A 20,352-nucleotide genomic window follows, 5' to 3' on the forward strand; every position below is an offset into this window, starting at 1 on the left:
AGTTGTGATGATGGGACACCTGACAAGTCACCATGTGGCACATGGCAGCAGTCTCTGGGGGAAGTGTAATGCCAGGGTAAATGCAGAAGAGATTCAGCAGTGTTTGTGACCTTTCCCCTGAAGCCATGCAGGTCTTGCACACAAAAAAAACCAAAGAACAAGTCACTTGACCACAGTTTCACCCCAAAAATTGGAGATAATTTATTAAACTTTATCATTGACTGAAAAAAGTCACTAATGTCTCTTATAATAAGTTAATGTTCTTAACAGAAAAACCCCAAGCCATGATTACTGCATTTGCTCAGACTTAATACATTTACTTTAACAGTACGGTACTCAATAGGTTCCCCTTCACAGAAGGGAGTTTTCAACCACACCGCAAGCCTCAGAATCTTCCCCACTGCTCACTCAGACAAAATAAACTCCCAAGATGGCAACTTAGCAGTCTGGCATCCTGCTTCTCTCCTCTGCAGGTCACAGCAAACACCAAACAGCTTCACCACCAGCCATGGCCAAAGGGAGCTGCAGCAATGACAGCACAGCTTTGCACGTGCAGCCCCAGGTGTTCTTCAGGTGTGCTGCAGAGGCAGAGGTCTCATCCTGACTCCTTTCAAGGGGCTGACAAAGCAACCTGGGCAGCAGGAGACTCCTCCAACCCCCCAAGCGCTGTGACAGCAGGGGCAGGGCAGGTGTGACACCTGACAAAGTGATGAGATTGCACACGTGGGTGCAGCTCTCCCAGCACATCCATGAGGGTGGAATATGGAACCCTGCTCACTCTGGTGACACTGCATTCATCATTCTTCCTTGATCCCACAGACAGTGTTTGAGTGTCCTTCCCCTCTCCACAGCCACCCCTTGCACAGCACTCAAACCACCCTCTAACCCCTTGGCTGCCCTGGGGCTCAGTTCTTACCTTATCATACAGAACACACTCCACTCACTGCACCTTTTGGCTTCTAAATTATTAGTGCTCATGTGAAGGGACAAACAATTCTAGAAACTTCCTGCAGCCAAAGCACCCATAATACTGGACCCAGGTGTGCAGCCTCCAGGGAGGCTCCTCAGATACAGCACGTTAAAGCAGCACAGCTCCTGCTCAAGACTCCTTGCAGCCAATGCATATGAGAGCTCTGCAAGATTACCAAGCAGGAGTCAGTATCCTAAATTCACCTATTCAGAATGTTTTGGGGGAAATCTTTGTAGCCATCTACCTTTCATGCCTGGTCCCACACCCCCAGCCCTGCCACCAATAAGTACAAAGAAGTCAGCAAGCAAGATTCAGAATTAAAAAACCTGTGTGTGCTTGACCACACACACTCCCTGCTACCAGCAACTCCTCTTCCCTCTCCAGCTGCAGGGAGGGCAACATCCCACAGCCCTGAACAGCAGGTCCATCACATGCCTTGAAGGCAGTTGCAGCCTTGTGCAAGGGGGTGACAGACCCATGCTCGCAGCAGCTATCACGATGCTATGGAAGCACAGAGCTCTTTGGTCAGTAACAGCAGTCAAAGCCACCAGCATCACATCTCTAACCTGTAAAAATAAACCCTCAAGCCAGACAGCTGCAAAAGCTGGCTCAGCCCACCCATCCACACGACCAGAGAGAGACACCAACAGGCTGTTTTGTTACTCAGCAACCTCTATCCTCCTCCTGCTTCCCCTCTTCATCCTCTTCTGTTTCTGTTTTGATCTGGGCCACCCCGAGCCGGTAGAGCGCGTCACGGATCACCACCTCCCCCGGCTGGCAGCTCTGCACGATCTCCTGGATCTGCCTGTTCACGATTTCCCTGCTGGTGAGGAAGTCCATGAGGCGGTTGTAGAGGTAATAGTGCGTGGGGTTCTCAAAGGTGATGGGCCTCTGGCGCACGTTGCTGGTTTTGCTGTCGTCGATGGCGGCAATGATGGCACCGTACGGCTCCAGCTCGCGGCACAGGGAGATGCAGTGGTGCCGAGCTGTGGGATCCCAGGGGCTGCTCTGCTCCGAGCCCGTGTGGACGATTCGGCGCGCCAAGGACTTGGTGATTGGATGCTGAAGGGAGTGCTCAGCCACCGTCATGTCTACGCTGTAGTGCTGGTCCAGCAGTTCAGGGCAGGACACGTACTGGGGGAGAGACACGCACACCAGGTAGAACAACAAGTAACTTCCCCACAGCTGAGAAGACAAAACTATTGGCTGGCCAAACTCCAACCAACACTACGACCCAGTACAGAGGGAGGGCTAAATGACCCAGGCGTCCCCTAAATGCCACAAAGGTGGCCTGTACACTCCCTCCCTCACTTGTGTGCCCTCAGATAACCCCAAGGCACTAGGAACCATCTTCCTGTCCCACTTCTCAAGGAATAGCAGGAGTTTGAAAGTGAGTTGCTGTGTCAAAATCAGTGATGTGCTCCACAGTTCATGATTGGAACCGTTACAATGCACTTCCCAGCACAGCTCCTCCTATTAAGGACAATTAATCAAACACAATGCCCCAGGCAACACACAATACGTTCTGCTATGCTTAGAAGTGATTCACTGGCAGAGCTTAAATCAGGAGACACTTATCAGGTCAAATTCACCCCTGGTGGTGTTCAAGGCCGGGTTGAACAGGGCTCTGAGCAACCTGGTCTAGTGGAAAGTGACCCTGCCTGTGGTAGGGAGGTGAACTGGACGAGTTTCAAGGGCCCTTCCAACCCAAACCATTCTGTGATTCTATGAAATCATCTTGAGGCACAATGCAGGTTACATAGGAGTGGGGGGTTAATTTTAAATCTCCCTTGAAACGTTTCCATACTGGACTGGCGCAGCAGAGAGTAAAGACATAACTAACCGCTGGAGGCTCCATGGGGTCAGAGAAGCAGCCCTGGTTCTTCCCCCACATCTGGGAAGTCAGGCCAGGCCAGCAGAGGTCTGCACATAGTGCCACTGAAGAGGCTGTATCAACAACATACACTGGAGGCCAGTGACGTGAGGATACCAACAAGTCCACGTGATCCCGGGCATTTTCTCCTCTTACTATGTACTTTGAGCCACACACAACCTGGAAAAAAAGAAAAAAGATTAACATCAGCAGCACAATAAAACCAAAAACTTAGAGAAAAAAGCCCTAATCTTAAAAAAATTCAGCTTCCTTTCAGGTATTCCAGACTATACAGTAACCAGACAGCTACTTTCTCTAAAGATACTCTGTTTCCTCCTCATACACATTCACTTTGTCCTGTTCAGGAAGAGATGGTTTTAAACTGTACCTCAATAGCAACATTAAAACCAGGCTTCAGATCGTGAGATCTCCTGCAAGACCACTCATTTTCCAAGCCCCAAGGAACATGTTTCATTCCCAAGGCTCAGAGAAGCCCATTCCATAGCTTCTATTCAATAAGGAAGTTCCATGCTGGTAAGTCAAATAGTGAATAGCCAGGGAACAAAACAAACATTGTGGCTCCAGCCTTCCTTACCTGATGTGGACACACTTTGTAGATTTTCCCTCCTGTGTGATGAGCAGAAGGTGGTGTGATGCTTGTCCCATTCTGTACAAACTCACAGAGAGCCAGGAGGGAGTAGCAGAGCTCGTCCTAGAAAAGACAGGCCCCAGAGAAAGAAGCTAAAATTAACAGACTCCTGCAGAGCGGGAAAAGGCTGCATGCAAGGTCTCCCAAATCCTAATTTGCACATCATCCAATAACTTCCTAATCCCGCACTCAGCACTGTGAGGATGACAAGCAATTACACAATGCTGAGCCAATGACAAGGTAATTACAGGCTTCCTTTCTTCTAGCCCACAAAGGTTCAATTTATTTCATCATGTGTAAATTATCTTATAACCTGCTGGCACCCATCCCTGCCCTTAGTGCAGTCAGATGAGAAACTAATTGTCTAGGAGGGCAGGAGTGGATGAGAGAAAGACAGTGAAGAACAGCTCCACTCCTGCAGGCTTGTATGTGGGCAAACAAGCCATTACCTTTGTATGTGATGCCTCCCAGGGGATGCCACACTGTGTCAGAAAGCTCCGCAGCTCTTCCTCACTGTAAGAGTTTATCAGCTCAGGCCTGAAGACTTCTTCCTGAAGGAGCCTGACCAAGGCACTCCCATTACCTGCAAAGGCAGGAAACAGGTCTCAGCGCTCATTTTCAGGAAGGGAAGTTACCAAAATAATTTCTTACGAAGACTACAGAAGCAGAGATTGCACAACCCACAGCCAGAAAGAGAAGGCTGTGAACAGTCCTACTTGCAAAGTGCATCACAGCCCACACTTGTCTCGAGCCTTTCACTGCTGAGGTCACCAGACTGAGCCCAGCAGAGCTGCAGACTCCATAAACACTTATCTATACTGTCATTTGTAACCTTTAAATGACTGGTGTAAGGATAACCAAGTGAAGAAGAGCAGAGATAAATGTGACTGCAGCCTTTGGACTGAGCAGTTCCAGGCTGAGCCTTCACATCTCCCTGGTTCTTTCTCTGGAGCTTCACTTCCACAAAAGCCCACGTAGCTCTTCTGCAGAACTGAAGCAGCTGCAGCCCTGTCTGTAAAGCCAACTCACATACTTGTTAAGCTTGCAAAGCCAGTTTTGCTTCTTATACCCAATACCTAAATTCTTAAGGGAACTGGGTGCTAACTGATCTTAGCTCTCAGCTCTGAGATTATTCCTCTCACTGTTTCTTGTTCCAGGCAGTCAATATGCAGTGGATACACTGAACGTTGACGACTCTGATCAGGACTAGCACACCACTCTCCTAGTCTTTTCCCAAGTTCTGTAAAAACTTACCCTTTATTGAGATTGTAACATTGAGACACCAAGCACTACCTGTAACTTTCACACTCCAAGCGTCAGTCTAACACGAAACAAACACCGACTGGCATTCAAGATGTGCACACATCCCTCTGCAATCAGACCCTATCTCATCTGGGGTGCAATGCTCTCATGTCTCCCATGTCTCAAATGTATCAGAGCCCACTAGTGCATCCAAACTTCACAGGAAAAGCCAAGCCTCAAGCAGCAAAGTAGTATGAGAACAGCTGAACTCACTTAATGTTCCTGTCTTTTCTCAGCACACAACTTTTGAAGTGTCATGCAATCAGCAATTCTTAATGCTAAACATCACCAAGACTCAAGTCACCAACACATCAAGCTCTCCCTTAATAAGCACAGCCTGAGCCATTACCTGGCACTGGCTGTGCATGCAGGTTCTTGTCCTTCTCTGTATTGATCACCACTGCTCCTCTCATCAGTGGAGGGAAGAACGGAGCAACAATAGAGGCATCAAACTTTGTGATGGGGATGTTAGAAGGAAAAGCCACCTGCTCAATCACCTCCGTCTCCATCGTGGACCAAAAGTCTTCTACATTCACTTCACTTGATGGCAAGTATTCTGGCCAAGTAAACTACAGAGAGAAAGAAACACAGGGGTCAAATACAAATAACCACAGTACATTTGGCAGTTTTGTGTCAGTCTCACCCAGGGCAGGAGGACTATACAGGAGAGTGCTCAGCCCAAATATAACAAGATGATTTCAATCTCCTAAAGCTTGCCACAACCACTTTGCATCAAGTAAGACTCAAAATTTGACACAAGTGTCAGACACGCTACATTCTCTTATTAGGGCTTTTTTCCCCATTAGAGAAGACAGCACCTCAGGGAAACTTGAGGAAAAAAAGAATGTGTTCATGTCAAAGGAAGAAGACTACATTCAACAACTTCCATCCAAGGTTCCTACTGCCCGAGGCTGCTGGACAAAAGCTGAGGTCCAGGGACAGAGGATCTTGTTTTCCCTGAACTACACATCAACACCTCTAAGAGGAAGCACAGGCATTGCTGCTCCAGCCACATCCTCCTGTCACACATCAGCAGAAAGCCACTCACAAAGGTCTCACGTATTTATTGTGCATCACGAAGACCAGAGTCAGCAAAAAATCATTATGATTTGCTTTGAACATGAACAGGATGTGGATTGTGGGAAAAACCTACCTCTATATTTTTCAGTGCTAGGACATTTTCCGTATTCCTCTGGGCTATTTCCACCTTGGGGGTTATGCCACAGATTCCACAGATCATATCATTGTAATCCCGGACTGTCAGGCATTCAAAGGCCCAGTAGCCATTGCACAGCAGTTCCTGGAGCTGACCCTGCTCATCAGGGCTCAGGCTTTTTTCTGAAAAGAGAACACGCCACTGTTACAGTTCTCACTTCCTAAAGCCAATGGAGAGTCAGTAAGGCTCTCCTATGCAGGATAAAACCAAACCTGTCCTCCAGAGAATTGGTACAAAGAACTGGTCACAGAGGTATTGTTTGGTTTAGGAAGTGATTTAATAGAACCATACCACACTAAAATAGGTGAGGGTTGCCTTTTTATAGCCTAACAATCATCACCAGGTCACAGTTTGGTGTGTTATGGTAAAAAGCAAGAAGGAAAACCCACCAGTTTGCTCCTGAACAGAGTCAAGGATAGTGCCAACAGCCACTCTGGGGTCCTCTCCAAGTTTAATGTGGTTTCGGATTGCAAACAGAAGATCCAAGCTCACTAACAATTTGTTACCCACATTGAAAAGGCCTGCAGTTAAAACAAGACAGTTATTGTCTGTAGGGTCCCAGATATTCCTCACAAAGAAATATATTCCTTACTGATACACAAAATACTCACATGAGTACAGTTTAGAGGATAATGGAAACACAAACAGTGCTTCTGCACCTCTGAAGTGCAGAGTTCCCTGCTGAAAGATTATCTCCTTTCACAGACTTGTCTTTGAATTAAAAAAGCTACAAGGAACAGCTGCCAATCCATCTGCTCACTAGCCAACACTGAGAAACAGCACTGTCCAGAGATACCTCTGACTATGATCTCAGGGGTTGCCTTGCAGAACTCAGCATTCACACAGATGAGACCTATACCAGTGAATCAAGGCAAGGTCTTCCTCACCAGAACATTCTCTCACAAATATAGACTTCTCTCTAAATATATATATATAAATATATATATAATATATATAATATATATAAAAAAATATATAAATATATATAGTTTTCTCTCATAAATATAGATTTACTTGCAGAATAAGCAGAAGCAATTAAAAAATAATTCAAATTTAGTACACTGGGAAGGGAACAAGCTTTTCTGTGCCTGGACAATGGCCTGATACAATCCCAAGGCTTCAGACCATAGTCATGCTGTATGTTGGTACGCTCACATCTTTCCTACCTGTGTAAATGTCAGTGAAGCTATGGAGGGCCAGACACTGCAGGTTCAAGCACACTTTGACCTGAGCTGTAACCACCTGTAACCGATTGGCTGTCAGCAGCCAGCACTCCTGAGGACCAGCAAGGGAACTGCAACACACAACAAAAAAACCACTCCGAGTGAAGCCAATGGGTTTTTTAGTCCAGCCCTGCAGTAACTTTAGACATTCTAGTTAACATGAGTTAATTATTGTGTAAATCTAAGCCAGATCACCACATCATTTCACACCAAGAAAAGAAAAGTTACATTTTAAAGCAGATTTCCCTGGCAGAGTCAGGTCACTGCTCACATTCTTTTAACAGCACTAGAGCATCCCTCCAGCTCCATACACTGGGCACATACTATTGGAGAGGTGAAGAAAACCTGTGGCCCCAGCTGCCCTGGGAGATGTATCTGTCCCACTGCTGTGGTGATCAGTAACACATTCCACCTGACAGCCTGTCCCTGCACACAAAGATTCAGAAAGGTCTGCTCCTCTACAGTGTAACTGTTGAGGGGGAAGTTCAGACAGGAAAGTGCCAGTGGCTGAAATACTGCTGTCCATCTGAGAAAACAGGAATCAAAGCCAAAGTCACCTCCTTCCCACTGGCAGGGCTTCAATTAAAGCCTGTGCAGGAACATGGGAGAGTCCAACATGCAGAGAGCACTGCAAAGCACTCAGGCACAGGCAAGGATTTACAATGCACATGTTGGTAAGTCCCAAGGTGAGGGAGAAGGTGTGGGATTGCTCTGTTCTGAAAAAACTAAAGAGCATAAAAAGTATCTCTTCTGGGAAGATCTCAGTTAGTTCTAGCCTGACCAAAGCAAACATCCATCATTTGTATCAAGAATTTTTTTGTGGAAGAAAGAAACACAATGTTAAACTCCCTGACATTTTGCTGTCGGAAATATTTTAGATCATGCTTTTAGAAACAGGGATGTCTGGCAGACTCAGTGAGGAGATATCCTACAGGCTTTCATACAAATCTAGTTAAGGTAATCTAGCTTATGCACTGGGAGTTTCTGAAAGTCCTTCAGGTTTCAATTTGGATATTTGCTCCAAAAAAGGATTCAGTCAAGCACACACTAAGAAATGGAAGGAATGAAAATATCATCAGCAAAAAGATCCACACAGGAAATACTCAGGCCAGGGAGAGAGAGAAAAGGGAAATCATATAATGCACATCTGTAAACCTACAAGTTTTCCTCTCTCAGCCTCAAAGCATCAGAATGGAAAACAAAGAGGGGATGACTAATGAAAACACTCTGTTTCAGTATGACAAGTTACATCTAGACTTAGCAGTCACTCTTTGATCCTGCTAAACCCTTTCCACACACATTTAGCTTATTCAGTGTCACTTTCACCAGCTTCATCACCAGCAGCTAAAGCAAGCACTATTTCAGGCAGACTCAGAACAAAGAAAATCAGCATGAGTGTGGAAGAGTCAAAGTCCAAAGCAGAATCTTACTTCTGTCCCCCTTTGAACAAGGGGCTGTTACAGAGGAGGCACTGCACACACGGAGACTCGTAGTAGTTGGACCAGGAGGTTTGCTCGATGGTCACTGTCTCCTCACTCACGTTGGACAGGATGAGCCGGGAGCTGTTGAGCTCATGGATGAGGGTGAATATCTCTGCCAGCTCCGACTCGTTCTCAGGGATCTGCATCACCTTGCGCAGCAGCTGCAGCGTGGACTGACGCTGGATTTCCTTCTGGGATGGTGTTAGCGGCTCGCTGGTGTTCAGCACGTCCGACTGACCTGGACTGACCTCCTAGAAAGCAACATATGCAACTAGGCAAGCATGGGGATGAAACATTAAGAAGCCCAAAGAAGTCATAAAAGGCAGAAGAAACACAGTAGTAACCTTTGCACGCAGTAAACTTGACTTCTACTCTACTGCTGAATCAGTGACCCCACACAGGAGCTTCAAGCTCAAATTACTTTAACAAAAACACTTTATTACAGCCCAGCCCTTCAGGAACTCCTGCACTGCCAGACCATCATGGATTTGCCATTAACTGTTCAGTGCAGGGACTGGGGATCCAGAAGTTAAGGATAACCACCAACAGGTATAGAAACACTTCAATAACCCTCATCACTTGAACCCCCAATCATCACTGTCTCCATGGGTTTTCAGGCACAGGCTCAGGGCAGCCTGCACAGCTGTCCAAAAGCTGGAGGAGCCAAGTACTAAATGAGAACTGGGGGTTGTGAGATACAGAACACACTAATCAATAACAATTGATCAGCTACAGTCTACCCTTCTCCAGCTCACATGCTATCACAACAAAATGCACAAGCACAGGAGAACCAAACTCCAGGTGGAACACAGAGAACACAAACAGTCTGATCTGTTAAATCCCTGAAACTCTTCTGTCAACATCTCAGCTTAGTTTTCTGACTAGTCTAGCAGTGAGACAAATGATCAGTCAAAAGCCCAGAGACAACAATGAACTGTGTGAGAGGAATGTTAAACACATCCAGAACCAGAAAAAAAAAACCCAACCTAAATGAGGAAAAGACAAGCCACATGCCTCTCAGAACGCAAGCTGAGCTAAGCACACTGCTGTTCCTTACACAGCTGTTCGTGAGTTTCACACAAGCCATCTCAGTTTGTTTGTGTTTTTAAAGAAAAAAACAAAACCACTAAACAAAGTTATGTTCTTCAAAATAAAAAAAAAGGCAAGTGGATGAGTCATTACTACACAGACTAAAATTCTGTCTATAAGCTGAGTAGGCATTTCAGCTAAGAGCAGGAAAGCTCCTTTTTTTCATTTATTATTTTAAAAACATGACAATTCAGTATGAGAAAAGCTAACTTTGAGACTGCAAAGGCAAAAACCCAAAAAAACCCCAGAATTAATTACATCCACATAGAACAGCAGACAGCTGAAAAAGTATTTGTACATCAGAAAAAAACCCTACAACCAGAAATAAATTCAGGTTGGAAGTAAAGCTGCTCTACAAACCCTTAAAAACAGGAAGCTCAAATACAAGATGTACTGACTTAACTGACACTAGCCCCAAACTGCCCACAAAGCAGAGCATACTTGGGAGTTTCTTGATGAAGTCCAAAGTTCAGCAGAGCTGACACAGCAATACTGTGACTTCAGGGTCAATTTTCCCAGCACGTACTGACACAACAGAAGCATTTTTAAGTTAAGGAGACACCCAGTGGTAGCACTGGGTGTGCTCAGACTTACTCTCAGCCTGAAGCACCACTGCTACAGGAGTTGGACAGTACAAACATCACCACAGGTACTTTAAATAGGAACCATTCTGCTAGACAAGTTTATCATAATGAAAAAAAAAAAGCCCAAATCATGTTCCCACAGGTACTTGCAAACTAAGGTACTTCTCTGCCCAGCTCACAACAGATGTGATAAAACAAGCCAGCCTGAACCTTACCAGGGATTTTGCTGTTTTCTCAGTCCTGTCTTTGGCAAGGTTGTATCCACAGCTTGGACAGATGCGTGGCTTGTGCCTGTTTGTATACACGTAACTGCAGGAGGGGTTCTTGCACTTCCCTCTGCCACGTGATGTTGCTAATCCCAAATCCTGAATGACATAAAAGAGATGTTTGCTGACCTTGACTTTTAATAGTTGGACTCCATGATCTTAAACGTCTTTTCCAGCCTGAATGACTATGATTCTAAGCCAACAAGATCCTAAAAAAGATTATTATGTGCTTTTTCCCCACTTTATAACTTCTTGTTTAAACATCAATAGCAAGCCCTGTCACTTTGCACAGAATCCTTTAACTGGCACTTAAACATTCGGGGGCCAGTTCTCCAGACCAGAAGCACATTACATTCTTTCAGAAACCCCTGATTCTCCCTGCTGAATTCAAGGAGGGGATGGGGATTATGCATGGGGACATGAGTTAAAAATCCATCTCTTAACAAGGTCCCAAACATAACTACAAAACAGAGCACGATCACCCTGGATTAGGTCTAGCAACAACAGATAAAGTACAGATTATTTCATGCTAAAAGTGAGATGTATTTGTGCAAGTCAGTAAAACAGAAGTCCCAGAACATTCTCATCCCAGAGAGGACGCTCCCCATGGCAGAAGTCACGCTATTAGAAATATTCTCACCAAAGTAACTGTGCAACTGTACTTGTAGGAAGGGAATATGTCTGGTTTGACCTCCACAACTTTAACCTGAGATGCCGTGCTTGTCACAACACTGTGGAGCTAGAGATTGAAAGCAGAAAAACAACACCCATCAGACACCTACTACTAAATACAAGCATGCATCAATAATCAATATCTATTAGCATTCTTGCCCCCAAGAAATTAATTAATGTTCATTTAATATCCATAATACCACAAGACATTGCACATTACAACAGCTTTGCATGCTAAGACATTACCATTCACACAGATTCATTCCAGCATCTTGGCATACTCAGTCATACTTTACAGGTGAAAATCTCAGTATCCAATATTGCATGTCATTATCAAAGTACCAACAGATCTTCTGGAAGTAGCTGGGAGGTTCTCAAATTGTCCAACAGCATCTCTCAGCTCAGTTCACACACTCAGCCACCAAGCTACCCAGCCATATCATATTTCATTCTGCTACCCAGCCATATCATAAAAACTGCCACTCACAGATCTCATCATCATACAGCTGCTACATTTTTATGTTCTATTTCTCACTCAGGTCATATCACTCACCTGGGAGCAAAAAAAACCCAAAACCCAAAACCACAAACAAAACCCTCCGCTCAAAAAATCCAAGAAAACAACTTGCATTTAAAGAACAACCTTTAGCTCCTCAGCAGTTGGTGGCTGCAGAACTGACTGGCCCAACTGTTTCAGTGTACTGGGCTTCAAGCCTGAGGTTCTCACAGGGGAATGCTTGTCTAGAAGGAAGAAAGAGATGCACCAGGTTAAATGAGAGAAAACAGGTTCTGTTTCTTTCTGACATCTTTGGTAAATGCCACTATAGATAGCCATGTGAGATCTTCCCTCTGAGCTTGAAATGACCCAAGCAGGTGTTTCATGGCCCATTTACTGCACTCAGGCAGAGACAAAGTGTTTTTTTTCCTAGCACTGGTAACCACCTCCCTTGAAACCTATCTTATTATTGACAGACACCACTTCAGCATGGTGAGGAAAGACAACAGCTCCCAAAGCACACCAGAGAATGCTGCTTTTACCAGTACTTGCAAAGGCCTGCCTGCTGCTTGGCTGCTCCGTGCTGGCTTCTCTCCCCACGCTGGCTGGAGCGGGCAGAATGGCTCGCATGGGTCTGGCTGCAGCCAGCAAGGAGGGTTTGGGTCTTGGTTTACTCTTTACTTCTTGTCCCTTGTGTGTAGCAGCTGTTGCATCAGTTCTGAAAAACAAGAGCTACAAGTGGAAAAATATTCCATTGCTTTCCCCTCAGCTTCAGTTTTCCTCTTTTCCCTGAACTGCGCTTTGTTAGCACACTAATCACAGCTATTGCAATAGAAAGAGACAATGCTAAGGCTGCATCTGCCCTGTGACTACAACTTAATTGTCATTTAAAAAAGTATTAGTTCTGATGGACAAAGACTAAAAGGAACAATCCTGAACTGGCACAAAACAGACAGCAAACACGGTAAGTCTGACAGGATGCACTGCCAACAGCCTTCAACTTCTTGGACTAGTCCCATGAGCACACAATAGACATCATATGCTCCCTTAACACATGGAAAACTGACTCACCCCACCACTGGCTTTTTCACAGAGGCATTTGGACTCAACACCTCAGAAGATGTCGACATTCCCAGCCCTACACTTCCTTTCTCTGCCTGCTCCGAAGAAGCGTCTGCTTGCCGCTGGCTCTCTTGGCCCAGCATCACTCCAACAGTGCTCCTCCTGTCTTCAGCAAGCACATTATTTGGAAGAAAGTGGCCCTCAGAGATGATCACTTCCTCCCACTCCATCTCAGGCATCTGCCCTCCGACAGGCACAGCATTCAGCAGCTGGCTGACAGCTTCAGAGCTCTCCAAGGAGGACTTGGAGGAACTCTCACTAACGGCCGTGGGTTCTGTGAGGACTGACTGCTGACCTCTTTTAGCTGCTGGAGTTTTAAGAGAGGTGCCCGAATTTGGCTCAGATTTGCTTTTTGGTTGCTTTTCCTGGAAACAAGGAGAGAGTCACATTTCAGAGCTTTCAGCTTTCACAGATAAGCAAGTTCCCTGCACATACGCCATGTTTCCCATGGCCTATTTAATGTTGGATCAAAACAGCAAAATCCTAAATGTTTAAGCACTGAATTGTATGGGAGTAGACAGACAGCATCTCCTACAACAGCAAAGGCCCTGCTAACATTGTATCTGGCCTTTTGGCCCTTCGTGTATTATTTTTAGACACTGTTTACTTTGAAGAATCAATCTTTCTTAAACTCCCTTAAATATCACCATTAGCACCAACACCACAAAGTCACCCACCACTCTCCGTAGCAAGGACCCACCTCCCACACTCCTCTTTCACGGCTTCAGCTCTCTGATGCTGTCTGTTCTTCCACATTATTGAGGAATCAAAGGGAGTTAAGATAGAGAATTTGCATCTTTTGGATACATGCTTTCAGAAAAGCAAGCATGTGAGTGAGCCAGAAAACAGGATTACTTAGGAAGTTTCTTTGACTTTAAAAAAAAAGTTACTTCCAAGACTAAGGCTACAGAAATCATTGTACTGGAATCAACAAAGATACAACAAACACTGAACTGGAACACACAAAAATATATCAGACATAGAATCCAGAGTCTTTGCCATGATAAACACATTAATTCTAAGCTCACTGCAGAGTGCATATTCAGAAGAATAATCTAAGTTTTTTAAAAAATATATCTTTTAACCTTTCTAAGGATCAGGAAGGTATATATATATATATATTTAGTTTCAGTTCTACTGATACTATTGCCAGTTAAAAAGAAACTCCTGGTGCACGTTTTTCCCAAGGTATGACACCACACAAACAAATGGAACTGTATCTGCAAACCTGTTCCCAGCAGAGCAGACTAAGTCTGAAAGATAAAAAGGAAAACTCCCTGTAAAACCTTTCAGTTCTAACCAGTGTAGGATTGAACAGGAGCAGACATGCCATGTTCAGGCAGGATCCAGAAATAGTCTTTGCATTCAGCCATCTCTCTACCTCAGCAAGTTTACCACACAAAAGCAAAGATGTCACCATCACTATTTGTGCCCTACCACACAGGAAGCTCAGCCTTCAGCTCAGCCACCACAGTTTGTAAGCTGCCCAAAAAAAGTTCTCACCCCTGAATGTTTAATGGATCCAGACACAAAACAAAGGAGGTTCAGAACAAATCCATACAAACCCACTGAATGTCAATGCCAATTTTCACACTGAGAACATCCTTTAAATTGTGCCTGTGGAGTCTTGCTTCAGACAGAAACACACAGCTGATCAGAGCTGACCAATTACCAGGATAGTGCCAAGGTTTAAGGATCAAGTGGGTTTTGCTGTACACAGCTAGCAGATATGCCAATATCTTAAGCAGAGTAGGCATCATGTGGAGAAAGACTCTTCCACTCAGACAAGCTTCACAACTCTACCAACACCTGGAAATTTCCTTCCAGCCAGAGGTCAGAATATTATGAATGATCAGACACATAGCCATGAGACAAAAATACCCAGCACCACTTCAGCTTCCACTAGATCAACTTTACCAAAAAGCTCCTAAAGGATCATACACCTACTGTAGTTGAGAGTTCCTCCTTTCTGTTAAAATAACAATGTTGAAAGACCACAGAAAACTAAATTTGTAGAAGAACTTCAAATGCAGATATAAATTACCACAAAACAACCTCCTGAGCTTATCTGGGGATGTAGCAGAACAGGCAATGCCTTCCAGTAACACGAACTGTGCAGGCAGAGAGCCAGAAGAATGTGTATCCTCTCAATGAGAGAGTTACCAAATGCAGGCCCATCTATTTTAACAGATGCAAGCAGCATCTCTACCCAAGGTGTGGTGATTTCAGGTTTCACCTTGGCCAAGTGTCCTCTGCAATGGTGACTTGCTCCAGCACAAGCACTGGAACACAAGTGCAGGGATCAGTTCTGGTGTATCTGACCTCCTGTGCTAGATCTACAGGTCTAGAAGTATCACAGGCATTCACAAAACCAGCACTTTTTGTCTCAAAGTCAGGAAAGGAAAAATTTACCTTTGGGATCCATTTCCCTCCCAGGAAGTTCCCACATGTTGGGCATTTTGGTGGCTTATGCCTGGTGACATAAGTGAAGGAACAGCCAGGATTGGTGCAATTTCCATGTCCCCTGCGAGTATAGGTGGTTGTCTGAAACAAGAATTGTCAAGAATTTGTCTACAGACCCGAAAACCACAAAGCTGTGCTGATCACCTCTCTTTTCCTCATAAGCTTTTTAGAAATGTTATTTGGCAAATCACCAGCCTTCCACTATTATTAATTTTATTGAACAACCACCACACAGCTGGGTCAGGGTGAGTCAGCACCATAACTACTCTGAGTCTAAATGCTCAGTCTACACAACAGCCTCTGGTATTACTAGAATTTAGATCAACCTGCAGAGCAGAGCTGAACAATGCACATAACCTCTTGGAGAAGCTAATCTTGCATTTACAGTGATATAACAGTTCTTTTTGAACATGAAAAAGTCATAGTAAGATGGCACAAAAACGATTCAAACAGCAACCCACAGTGAGACAAGATATGATTAACACTCAACACCAGAGCAACAAGCCTTGAAGACAAGCACTCATGATGCAGAAGCAGTTTTGTCAGTAATTTGTGGCTGTATGGGACAGTCAAGTATTCCCTGATCCTTCACTGTAACTTGCTATGAACTACTGAAACACGAGCAGCATCACCAGGCACTATTTATACAAACAACTGAAGTAGAACCTGTCATCTTCACCAGGACAACTGCATCAACACATTGAGTTTTTGTCAGCACAGCACTTCCCAATATCCTGTTCTCAACACTCCTGAGGGAGCTGTTGTACTGTAACTCCCTAACTAGGTACAGATTTTTTCTAGAAGTGCAAGTGCTGCTGTCAAAGGAATGAACCAATTTAAGCCAGATACTTCTCAGGAACAAAAACCTGAGTATTTCCATTCTCCCCGAGACAACTGGAAGAGCATCATGCTATGCACCACTATAAATATCTGCAGTGTTCCACCAGCTGGAAGCATAGAGAACCTGGAAAACAGGATTTGATGCTAGCTTATATAACAGAAGGAGCTGCAGTACTGGCTGTAAATGAAGTCCCAAAATGATACAAAAACACAGGTGGCTGGAGTGGTTAGATTAGAGAAATAATACTATTTTTCCTCATGCAATAGGCCACACAACCTTTTATATGGCTTCTCAAACCCTTAGGTCATTGCTCCCCTCATGTGGCTCCCCCTGTCATGTGGCCAAAGCAAGAGCTTTAGAGTTCATGTTTTCCTGTCATAAGAGCAGATCCTTGCCCTTAAAGGGATAGGCACTGGCTTTTTATGAAAACAAATATGCGTCCAAGTAGTGGAAGTAGATGGCTACACAGAAATTGCTGTTGGCTGGATGTGTTGCAATAGCTTTATCTACTCCATCTGTTTCCAAGAATTCCCTGAGGGAGAAGGCAGCAAAAACAAGCCCCTGTAAGACACGGTAGGAAGTCAGAGATCCCCTTTGCCTACACAAGACATAACACCAGGGACAAGAAATACATCGACTGATATGATGACTCCAAACTGGATTATCTTCAAGAACTGAACCATGAGCAAATCCTTCCCACTCTAATATCTTTAAGACAAATCTGTGACAATACATCCAAACCTTAACATACCATACAAGACTCTGAATTTCTTACCAGTTTAATTGATGCTGGGTTCTCCACAACAGAATGAGCTGGCAGAGGTAACATAATAAACTGTGTTGCAGGTGTGGAGGAGCTACTCTCTTCAGTATCCTAAAATGAAGTCAAAGGCAAAATACATGCAGAAGACAAAAGACAGGGTGACCCTTATCCCCCCTCTCATGAACATTAATATGTCTTAAGGACTGATGAGACCAGAATACAGGACAGAGCAGCAACCGTTTCAAAAGCAACGGCCTTACCAGATGTACTCTGGAAATTCCCAAACTCCTCACACCTTGAAACTGAAAACAGAGAATCCAACTCTTCACAGACTAAGGTTTTCTATGAGTGATCATTAACACCTCAGCTTGAAAGGACTCCCTTCTACCTCACTGCAAGCAGGAAAACAGCTATCAGGAGCACAGCAGTAGCATTTTTTCCTCACCAAAATCTTGCAGTGCAACTGCAGAACCCAGTTACTGGCACTGTAATACCCCAAATACTGCTATAACAAGCAATTAAAAAAACTCAGTCATGTTAAGACACAATTCATATCAGCACAGGGCTGAGTCAATCTGCAAGCAGAGACGACTCAGTCACGGAGTTACTTTTGTATCATCGATTACAAAAGTTTCTGTTTCTCTCAGCACTGAGCACCAGCAGGTTGGACAATACAGGATCTGCTGCACCCACCGAGGATCTCAAGTAAAATGCAAGAAACAGCACTCACATGTTTCAGGCAAGACTCTGGCAGGAGTCTGAGTGTCACTGGAAAAACTTACCCTCCCAGTCACCACGGTCACCACAGACACCCCATCGGGCACCTGGGGACGGGCCACAGCGATGCTCCCGTTGGAGGTGTCTGTGGAGCTGCTAACCAGAGACTCCTCAATAACCACCCGGGCTGTCTGGTATGGCTGTCCTTCTACTTCCAAAGAAGCCTCGTCCAAGAGGATATCTCCAGACACCTTCTCTGTCACAGGCCCAACATAATGAGAGAGAACCTCCGAGGCAACCACTTCTTCCGCAGCCTTGGGCTGGGCAAAGGCTGCCGTGTCCTCTGCCAGCCCCTCAATGGCAATGCACTGCTCTGAGACACCGGCCTGGCCCGAGTCCACGGAAAGGATGTTCTGCACAGTGTCACGGGACACGCTGGTGACATTCCTGGGAGCCGCCAAGCCCTCGGATGCTGCCGGGCTCTGTGTCACACACAGCTCCAGCGACTGCCTGCTCCTGTCTTCTTGAAGAGTGGTTTTGGGAATAATTATATAATCAGAGCGAGGGAGAATCTTACGAAAGCCTGGAATGTCAGGGACTACTGCAGTTCGAGTGGACGCCTTGGAGTTCTGTGGGCAAAACCAGAGGACGGAATAAATGAATATGAGAAAAGGAAGAGATTCAGTTCTCAATCCTGCTATTTTAATCCCTAAGGTTCAAACGGTTTCCTGAAGTAGTTTGCTGGGAATTTCTCCACATGACAGAGCCTACAGAATCCCTCTCAGTCCTGGTTTTATCACCCACTTTACCATCACTCACTCTGATGACAGGACACAAAAATAACTGCTGTGAGCGGGTACCAGACGTATCCATCTTGGATTACAAAACATTCTCCCTCAAACGAACAGAAAGCAAAGGCAAGAGGCAGGGGCCTCACACAGGTTCTTTACAGGCTGCCCTGAGCAGGGATACAAACTGGAATCTGCAGTTAAACAACTCTCCCACACAGTGCTATGTAAGCAAGTAAGTGCCTCTCTCTTCAGCAGCCAAAGAACTTCCAGAAAGCCAACTTACCGGGTCCAGTCCCTCTTTCTCTAGCTTGGCTTTCTCCAAGTAGTAGCTCTTTTCAGCCACACTGAGCAACCTCCAGCTCTCACTGATCTTTTTGTTGATTTCAGATTGAGGGAGGTGTGGAAGCTCTTGTTGTACTTTCAAGTAAATATCATAATAGTAGAGAAGGTAAGCAGATCTGAAACACAACCAGAAATTGAAACATTAAGGTCATTCTACATAAATTCCTTGGGGAAAAATAAATCCACAAGGTTTAGGTTTGTAGCAAGGTCATGTGACAAGAAAGTTACATTTAATTTAATTTGTAAGTGCATTTTTTGACCAAATGAAAACACTCTCTCTGAGGAGAGCCTCTGAGAGAACTTCTGAGAAAGAGCCTAAGGCAAATTATTCTGGAGCACAAAAACTCTAGATTGAGCTACAGTGGCACCTGTAAAGAATGTCTGAGCAGGCCCAAAGTGTCAAGCTGATGTTTCACATACGATATTTTACTCTAAGAAGTGTTCCAAGCGCACTGCAAAGCTCACTCATGTCAGAAACAAGGAAAACTGCTCCCACACCCTACAAAGGAGCTAAATGAAGGCAGAAAGAACTCACCGAGGCTTCTTGGCTTTTTCTCCATGATCGCCAGCACTTTTATGTTTCTTCTTCTTCTTGGATGGCACCGGTGATGCGTAAGTGTAAGTGCTCTCTATCTCCTCCATCACCACAGTTACCTCAGTGCCATCATAGGGAGCCTCCATGGCTAAAACACATGTTCTGTGTTACACTCTTGCCAAGTTATACAACGTTTCTCCCAACGAACAGCACTTTTAATCACTTCAGTAAACTGACAGCACTGTTGCCATATAAGTTTGACTCTAATTAAACCAAGATAACTATGTGTTCTCTAGTTATCCACTTTTAGAAGGAAACTTCTGTTCCTATTACGTCAATACCATCAGTTCAGTGCAGATACACCGCGTCTGCATTTCCAGACCTGCAATTCTACGGGGAGCTCTCAGGTAAGTTTGGTCACCCAGAAGGAGCCGTACACCCAGCCAGCAGCTGTCTGGCTACAAGGTGCCCTGTCACAGCCACACTACAAAAGCAAGGCCAGAGGCTGAATAAGCAGGAAGCCTCACAATCCTCTTTCCCACCAGCAGCTCTCCGGGGCTCCAGCCCCCCTCCTGTGGGGGGACACAGGAGATCAAGGCAGCACCACTCTGCCAGGCAGAGCCCTGGCATGGCCCGCACCTCGGCCCCGCGCAGCCGGTGATCCCGGGCGAGCCTCAGGCCGCTACCCGGAGCCCCGTCTCCTCCGCACCGCCCGAGGCCGAGCGGAGCGGCGCGGCTCCCTCCGGTGCTGCTAAACATCTCCGCGGCCCCCTCCCAGGTGTCCCCACTCACCGGGCAGCCCCGCGGCCGCGCGGGCAGGCAGGCGGCGAGCTGCGGTCACGTCCCCGCCGGGGCGCGGCGGCGTGGAGGAGGCAGCGCCGGGGCCACGGGCCGGCCGCGCAGGGGGGAAAGTGCGTGCGGGTGCTGCGGGGCGGGCGGGCTGTGCGGGGCGGGCTG

At 45.6% G+C, this 20,352-nt stretch overlaps 1 protein-coding gene across 3 annotated transcripts; it reads right to left on the reverse strand.

Annotated features, from left to right (window-relative positions):
* Positions 1-166: 166 nt before the first annotated feature.
* LOC121658062 (HMG domain-containing protein 3-like) lies at positions 167-20,294 on the reverse strand. Of its 3 annotated transcripts, none has more exons than XM_042014467.1 (20): positions 20,188-20,294; positions 19,396-19,543; positions 18,802-18,976; positions 17,793-18,356; positions 17,023-17,121; positions 15,356-15,487; positions 12,893-13,308; positions 12,370-12,539; positions 11,969-12,066; positions 11,294-11,392; positions 10,603-10,752; positions 8,664-8,965; positions 7,177-7,304; positions 6,400-6,531; positions 5,948-6,132; positions 5,144-5,363; positions 3,942-4,075; positions 3,439-3,555; positions 2,814-3,023; positions 167-2,104 (listed from the first exon to the last, which is right to left on the reverse strand). In XM_042014467.1, exons 2-20 carry the CDS (start codon positions 19,539-19,541, stop codon positions 1,634-1,636), a joined length of 3,948 nt encoding a protein of 1,315 aa, XP_041870401.1. In that variant the 5' UTR covers positions 19,542-19,543; positions 20,188-20,294; the 3' UTR covers positions 167-1,633. The 3 variants fall into 3 exon arrangements, with proteins under 3 accessions (XP_041870401.1, XP_041870400.1, XP_041870399.1); XM_042014466.1 differs by having other exon boundaries at positions 8,664-8,962; positions 12,364-12,539; XM_042014465.1 differs by having other exon boundaries at positions 12,364-12,539.
* Positions 20,295-20,352: the final 58 nt, after the last annotated feature.

The sequence above is a fragment of the Corvus kubaryi genome, unplaced genomic scaffold (genome assembly GCF_017639235.1).
Source record: "Corvus kubaryi isolate FWS band 111438036 unplaced genomic scaffold, C.kubaryi_AGA036_p1.0 split2-37374, whole genome shotgun sequence".
NCBI lineage: Eukaryota > Metazoa > Chordata > Aves > Passeriformes > Corvidae > Corvus > Corvus kubaryi.

What these genes read in the sequence shown, in the direction of transcription:
- LOC121658062 (XM_042014465.1), bottom strand. Translation starts at nt 19,541, where the DNA reads ATGGAGGCTCCCTATGATGGCACTGAGGTAACTGTGGTGATGGAGGAG. An exon ending in AGAAAACAGCAAAATCCCTG is followed by an intron (nt 8,966 to 10,602) that starts GTAAGGTTCAGG and finishes GTTGCTTTCTAG; the next exon opens with GAGGTCAGTCCAGGTCAGTC. An exon ending in ACCCCATGGAGCCTCCAGCG is followed by an intron (nt 2,105 to 2,813) that starts GTTAGTTATGTC and finishes TCTCTCCCCCAG; the next exon opens with TACGTGTCCTGCCCTGAACT.